The 8,279-nt window shown below is 38.4% G+C and overlaps 1 protein-coding gene across 3 annotated transcripts in view; it reads left to right on the forward strand.

The window, feature by feature from the left end:
• Nucleotides 1-7,982, forward strand: part of LOC306903640 (heparan-alpha-glucosaminide N-acetyltransferase) — a 28,114-nt gene extending 20,132 nt beyond the window's left edge. For all 3 annotated transcript variants that reach the window (XM_079472971.1, XM_079472970.1, XM_079472972.1), the window contains exons 14-16: nt 1,568-1,638; nt 4,516-4,628; nt 4,711-7,982. In XM_079472971.1, the coding sequence (XP_079329097.1) occupies nt 1,568-1,638; nt 4,516-4,628; nt 4,711-4,892 (366 nt within the window). In that variant the 3' untranslated portion in view covers nt 4,893-7,982. The remainder of the gene's footprint in view (nt 1-1,567; nt 1,639-4,515; nt 4,629-4,710) is intronic.
• Nucleotides 7,983-8,279: the final 297 nt, after the last annotated feature.

The raw sequence follows: 8,279 nt of genomic DNA on the forward strand, positions 1-8,279 counted from the left end.
TCTCAGCCTCTGATGTGAAACACAGAGGGTTTTGTATATAATTTAGCACATGCAAAATATTTAAATCCAATTTCCTTTAAAAAAAATTTAGATAAGTGAAGTCTTGTAAATGTAATGCTCAGTTGTTGCAAGACTGGAAGGTTTCTTGTTGTCTGTTGTGAATTGAAAGTGGAGGAACTTTGACGTGAGAGTTCACCTAAAATGAAAATTCTGTCATCACTCACTCAAACACATTTACATTTAGGCATTTGGCAGACACTTTTATCCAAAGCGACTTACATTGCATTATACTATACATTTAAACATAGGTATCTGCAATCCCCTGGGATCAGACCCACAACCTTGCGTTGTTAACGCAATGCTCTTACCGCTGAGCTACAGGAAAGCTCACAGACACAAAAGAAGATATTTTGAAGAAAGTTGGTAACCGAACAACACTGGCCCCCATTCACTTCCATTGTATGGACGCAAAACCAATGCAAGTGAATGGGGCCAGTTAACAACATTCTTCAAAATATCTTCTTTTGTGTTCTGTGGAAGAAGGAACGTCATACAGGTTTGAAATGACAAGAGAGAGAGTAAATGACGACAGAATTTTTGGGTGAACCATCCCTTTAAATAAAAGCTTTTCTTTGTTTTATACATCTCCTCTCAAGGTTTCAACACCAATTTACAAAAAAAGATTGAATAAAATGAAGACCACAGAGTTATGATTCAGACAAACAACAAGACAGTTTATGGCCTGCTACTTCATAATAAACCTTACGAATCTCATAAGACAAGCACACAATCAATTATCATTGACATCTCCGGAGAGCATTGAGGTTTGCGAATGTTTTAAACGGCACGTCTTGAGCAGCCTCTTGTGTGGTTAATGTGCTCTTGACCCACATTACACCCTGGTTAAACAAAAATGGCCATGCTTCCCATGAACAGTTATAAAACGATGCATTTGGGGGGGTCTATTATTACTATTTGCGTGAATCTTTTGTCAGATAGTGGAATGATTTGAAGTTGTTTGTTTCGCCGTCCTAATAAAAAAGGGCCTTGAGTTAATTAAAGTTCAACGATCACTGCTCCGCAGTTTGAGATTGAAATTGAGCGATTGCCCCACATAACAGTGATTGTCCCACATCCTGCGTGCATAGCCTGGAGACTCAATCTAGAGCCAGCCAGGCTATTTCCACGCCATTGATTCTGTCATCTATACAAATGATGAATATCCTCCTAACAAACGGGTTTGGATATACCGAACTGTCCTCCTTCACCAAAGCATATATTTCTTTAAATGATTAAATAATTTATCAATGGTGTCATTCAGGATTTGTGTGAAGACTATAAAGAAGTTTTTAAAAATGCAGAAATGTTAAACATGAGGGGACTGAGAGCTTTTAGCGGCTGACGTGAGCATATGGAACGGTGTTGTGTGTATGTTAAATCCAGGGACTCACCTCCCGGGAACATCAGCTAATCTGCTTGATTCTTTATGGTTGTGCTGCAGTTGTGTTGTCTGATAGTGCTTTACAGGTCTGCATTGATTTGAAATCTGTTTTATTCTGACCCTCAGGGAATCTCTGCAGCCATCCTTTCTAAGTGCACGAGAGACGAAGGATTTATACCTGTCAATAAAAACCTTTGGTAAGTGCTTCCTGACCCTCTAAATCCAACCACTTCTCCATCCACAACAAAAAGGGATGAGACTCCAGCAGACACAGATCAGTGGCTGCTAAAACACACGTTTACTTACCTCTAACGGCAAAACGCCCTGTAAATAATCACCCCCACTGGCAGAAAAGTGAGACGCGGTGGGTGATGCGTCCAACTAAATCACTCTTCTTAACAGCCAAGGGGGAGTGAGCAGTTTTATTTTCCCTACTGTATATCTTGACAAATTCTGTCTTATCTCATCAGCCTCTTGTAAAATTGAAGGTGATGAGGTCAGCCTCACATCTTCAGATCAGCGCACATTAAATTATTTGTCACCTAACACCTCCGAAAAATTATTGACGTGATCATAAATTTACAACACATGCATTTATACTGTTGTAAGCTTTACAAGTTTGCACAGTTGCGTAGCGTAATAATTGTATTAATCTAGTAGCAACATCTACATTATTTATCTTTTCCAGTAACCGTATCTAAACACCTAAAACAAAATGGTGTCTTATTAAATTGTTCATGTGTGTAGATATTTGTACTAAAACTCAATATCAGTAAGATCATGCATAGTGTTCAGGTCCGTAGCCAGCCAGTTGAAAGGGGAGGTTCTTTTTTTCAAAAAGTGGACCTTTTTACAGTTTTTCTCCTCCTCTTGTATTAATTATGAGGTTCAAATACTTAATTTTGGTGACCTTTTATGCACTCATTTGTGCTGGATCAGCTTGTCTGCTGGTATCTTAACCAGCACCCTTTTTGATGCACCTAAAATATTTATTGCATTGTTGTCAAATTGCTTCCTCATGTAACACTTTTGTCAGTCCATACACATTTCATAAGTTTAAAGCCACACTAACAACAGAATAGATTTAATGAACTTTAACTGAAATATTAATAATATTTCTTCTAATCATCATTTCTTGACTCTCTGTCAATGCCTCTTTGCTATGTTTTATTATTATAATTACGCTACGTTTATATGGCTATTATATTGTAGACCAGGGGTCCCCAAACTTTTTTCTGCAAGGGCCACATAATTCTCCCTGTCTTCAATGGGGGGCTGGGTCAGTTTGTAACAGAAAACTACACAGGCCGGAGGTACTACTTGAATTATTGTGGAGATTTAATTATGATTTGAAATGTATTTTTGATGCCTCCTAATGGTATAATAGTTTATTAATAGTTAATAGTTTAGTGCTACTCAAATTCAAAACATTTTCTAATGCATATTAATTAACCTTTCTCTTTCCCAACCGCTTGGCCATTTTGTCGTCTCTTTGAAATTTTCCGATGGTTCGCGCGTCAGTTCTATCGCAATGGTACGTTATGAATTTAACAAATTATTAGGCTATGTGAGTAACTTAACTTACACAAACTAAATTTGGGTCTGAAAGCCAATATTCGGACGCTCGCTCACGGCCCTACTAGAGCAAGCTCCTGATTGTTTAACGCTGCGCGAATTTTCGCCAAAGTTCAGATTTTTCAACTCATTCGCGCGAATCGCGCCGCAAGTAGGTCATCGCATCTTTGCATTGATTTAACATGTAAATCACTCGCGTTTGGTGTGAACAAACTATAAGGCATTGTTTAGAGGGCCGGTCCAAATATGTGGCCGGGCCACATTCATATATATATATACATTCAGAGGCGATGCTTCTTCACGTTGCTTGAAAAGTGTATTGCGAGAACTCTCTCTGTCTGCGCACGCACACACACGCGTCCTGCAATAATAATCATATTAATTTGAAACAGCAACCAAGAAATTGGTCACAAGCATTGATTAAAACAATGATGACAATAATCACATGAAAAAACCTGACTTAAATTCTTGACCTTTGGCAGTGAGGGGGGGGGTTCGTTCGAACCACCCGAACCCCCCCCTGCCTATGGGCTTGGTGTTATTTGTATTACGGCTTGTTTTGTGTCTCTCAGCCCTTTTATTCCTAAATTCTTTCATTATTTCATCCTCATGTCATTTCAAATCTGCTTGCGTTCTTCTGCAAAACAAAAAAGAACGTTGAAGAACAACAAGTATTGGGTCCCTATTGACTTACATTATATGGGGCACAAAATCATTATGGCATTTCTCAAAATATATTATTTTGTGTTCCACAGATGAAAAAAATCGTATAAAGGTTTTGAATCACACAAGGGTTAACAAATATGACAACTTTTCATTTTTGGGTGAACTGTCCCTTTAATCCCCCGTCCTGATACAGGCACATACAGTACCTGTTTGAATCATATGGGCAGTTCATCATACGCAGCTTATTGAGCCCCAGAGTATGTCTGTCTTCATCCCTAAAAGTAATTAACTTCCAGCCAAGAGTCTTTTTTGGCTTGACTTCAGCTGACATAAACGATGCTCTGGGATGCAGCCATTTTACATTAGATAAAATTCCACCGGGCATCCTGGCACTTAGGAACAGAGAGGGACGTGACTTATTGACAAGGTTGTGCTGAGCAGGTGCCAAAGATACACTTTGGATGCTTATCTTTCTTATTGGCCGACTGTAAGCACAGAAACTACAGTGTCTCCATCCATTATTTAGTTCTCTGTTGTGCATTGTGTCGTCGTCACTGTTACAAGAAGTGTTAGACACAAAGTTTTTCAATAATGCAGTGCACCTCTAAGGGATTTATGGAGATGGTGTTGTTGCGGGCGGCAGATTTGTGTGTTAATCTTTCAAATTCCGGCAACGATTTACAATGCAAGAAGTGGAGGACCATCTTTATGGCTTATTGTGGATAAATGTGTTTTGATTGGTGGTTCATGTGGTGGTTATATTTGAAAATAGAAAGTATATTCTGATTCTATATTCTGATTCTCAGATCCTGAAACCGAATCTCTTTCTACAGGTCTCTGTCATATGTGACCTGCATGGGCTTCATGTCTTTTGTGTTGCTAGGTGTGATGTACTTTGTCGTGGACATTAAGAAGTGGTGGGGAGGGCAACCTTTCATTTATCCTGGTATGAGATGACAGACACATTTAACACATTTCACACAACCTGCTAATCCGATCATAAAGTTGTCTTGTACTTTTGTTTACAGGGCTGAATTCCATTTTCGTTTACGTGGGTCATTCTCTACTGGGCTTCTATTTCCCCTTTAGCTGGGAGATGCGTTTTCAAGACAGCCACTGGGAGAAGCTCTTCCAAAACTTGTGGGGTACTGCACTTTGGGTCTTCATTGCTTACCTGCTGTACCGCAAGAGATTCTTTCTCAAAATCTGATGCCATTAGATCTCTCGTAACATATTAGCCACAGGTCACGTTAACAGCCACAACCATCGGAGTTATTTTAATTTTGTCATCATTTATTCATCCTCCTTTCAAACCTGTGTGATTGTCTTTCATGCGCAGTACACAAGGGAAGATATTTTGAGAATGTTGGTAATCAAACAGCGGCACTCATTCATTTCTATTGTATGGACACAAAACCAATGGAAGTCAATGGGCTACCATTGTGGTTCGGGTACCAACATTCTTCAAAATATTTTCCTTTGTGTTCTATGCAAGAAAGAAAGTCATACAGTATATGTTTGAAATGAAAATGAAAATTTTAAATTTAAACTGTCCCTTTAAGGTATAATCTGTGCAGGATGTTAGTAAAAGTGTTTTGATGCATTTAACGAAACAATCTTTGATCATGAAAATCATCGATACTTTCAGTGTTTTGTGCGATTTTACAAGTATCTCTCAGATTGAAATCGGTGTATTCCCATGTTCAATTAGTTAATAGACATACAGTATGAGCTGAGACCAGAGATCAGATTTACTGTCTTGGACACCTGCAATGTTTTATTTGATGTCAGTTGTGTTAAGACCTGAATGTAGTGATTAAATCAAATTCGCTGAAGTGGTACTTAACAAATTAGAACAAGCAATTCCACCACTTGAGGGGTAGCCATTATGTATCGGTTGCCATGGCCACCCCCCCCAGTGCTTTGAGACATAGAGTGGGTACCATCTGCTATTCAAGTGACAGCCCTTTAATAGGGGTCAAGCTGTACTGCTCACTGAGGACTGGCTCTTTTCTTGCACCCCTAATGCGAAATCATGGACATTACATAGCCAGCTCACATGCATGTACGCAAATATGCCAGTAACGCAAAAAAACGAATGTTAATATGTCAAGTTTTATTTATGGGACTGAAAACTCTTGAGATTCCTTTGTAGACCAGAAACCTCCAGTTCACCCAAAAATTAAAATTCTGTCATTATTTACTCATTTACCTTTTGTCATTTCAAACCTGTATGACTTGTTTTCTTGCACAGAACACAAAAGAAGATATTTTGAAGAACGTGACGGTACCCATTCACTTGCATTGGTTTTGTGTCCATACAATAGAAATGAATAAGGTACCTTCGCTGTTCGGTTACTAATGCTCTTCAAAATTTCTTCTTTTGTGTTCCATGCCAGAAGGAAAGTCATACAGGTTTGAAATGACAAGAGGGCGTGTAAATGATGACAACATTTTACTATCACTTTAAGCAATGGGCTGCCCATTTCTATCACCGAATCGCACTCTGATACTAAGTGTTCAAAAGATGAAATCTTGTCAGGATGCAAAGATTTAATCTCTCTTTCTAAGAGTTCTGAGAAATGCCTGGGTGCTAACCTCTCTTACTCATAATCGAACTGCATGTGGCTGTAAACACAAACACGGTGGATTACGCTATAAGCACAACATCTTCCATAGAGCAGAAGAGAAAAGGATTGTTTTCATGACTGTCTTTATTTAGTGCTAAAGAGTACCATATTTATATATATATTGTACTGAAGGGGCTTAAACATTTGAACCTGTTTATTCTGTATAGAACTCAGCTGAGCCCTCTCTCTGTTAGTTAATGAGAAGGCTTTTCATTGTGAGAAGATCATATTACCAATTTGTACTAAGCAGGGTCTATGAGTGAAGCAAACTGGTCAACTGATTTTGGGAATTGACTAATGACTAGTGCGCTAAACTATGTCCCAGCGGGAGTATGGGCTTTATTACCGATATAGTTTCAACTTCGACAGTAAGCACTTTATGAATCAATTTTTTATCAAGTACTTATCACGATTATTATTTAGTGAAGGGTATGTAGATGCACATCTGTAATAGCAAAATACTACTGAGGAAACTTACACAACAAACAGCCTGTAAATAATATTGTACTTTCCTGTTGTCTACTAGGGAGAATCTGTTTGACAGTATCTGACAGTAAATATTGTGATCTATTTAAGTCATAGAATGTGCTGAAGCTTTTATCTGAACATGATCTTTTAAAGTAACCACAGCAAAAAAGAAAATGAGATAGTTGAATATATCATGATTCTGCATTGGCTTGCCTATATTGATTTACACTGACCATATGTCTGAAAATACAACTGTGTGCCTGGTTTTAAGTAACCTGAGCTTTGTTAATACGCATCATGTCTATGGTTATGTACCTACATGCAGCTATGTAAACAAAACTTTCCTGTGGCTAATATGCAGACTAAAAGAATATTAATACGACACCACACACACATGCTTTTATCCACAAAAAAAGTGGCACGTTAAACAATACCTCTGTGTATTTTGTATTCTCATGACCTGTAGCCTGTGTAGCCAGAATGAGTAGTTTGTGTAGTCTTGATCCCAATTGTATTTGCTCCACACATGATTGACCACCATCATCTATTTCCCTGTAGATTAATACCTTCACATTCCACTTTTAGATGTTTTTATGAATGATAAACAGCTCAAATAATTGCTTTCAATTTTCATACAACGGCTATAAACCGAAGGCTCTTTGGGCTCTTTCTCTTATGCATGCTTTATTTAAAGTCTCCACTATCGTTGCGTTTGGCATCCATCAAATCAGACGTTGATTGGAGTGATTGCCCTGTGATGCTCTGGTGGGCTGCCCTAGAGGCAGAGTAATGCATCATGCTTACCCCTCTTCACAAAAAGCTAAGCCATCAGCTGGTCCAAGAGCACCCCAGCACAGCAATACACTGGCTCACAGGCTGCCAGCAGACATCAGGGCCAAAACAGTCCGACACCACTCGGAGCGACCTTGTTAAACCTTGGCCCCTGTACTAAAACGCTTGATTACTGATGAAGAAAAATGCTTATCTGAACGCACTGTCTGCATCTATTGAGCCAAAGTCTTCAAATTAAAAGGCTGTGACCAAATTCTTGTCAGTACTATTTTCAAACACCCAAGGAGCAATAGGCTTGGCTTACTTGAGTTTAATATGATTTATATGTCTGCCCTGCATAACTACAATTATGTAAAACTGTCATTTCAGAAAAAAAACTATCAACACTTAATAATAAAATGCACGAAAGTAAAATATCCTGAGTTTTCTATGCTTGATTTATCTCTAACCAACAGCTTATTCCCCTACGAAAAGTTCAGTTAACTAGTTTACAAGTTAAACCATAGTTCTGTTACACTAAACATCGTTTACCCATTGTTATTGTAGAGAAATGTAGTTGACTGAAAACAGCCCAACACTGTTACTACACACTTTTACCATAGTAAAACCATGGTTAATTTTCCGAAGTCTTTGAATGCCTTCGAGAGAATTTAATTCTAATTCTGGTTTAATTCATCAAGACCATTTGGCTTGTTGGACAGCAGCTG

Source organism: Barbatula barbatula (assembly GCF_947034865.1).
Source record: "Barbatula barbatula genome assembly, chromosome: 14".
NCBI lineage: Eukaryota > Metazoa > Chordata > Actinopteri > Cypriniformes > Nemacheilidae > Barbatula > Barbatula barbatula.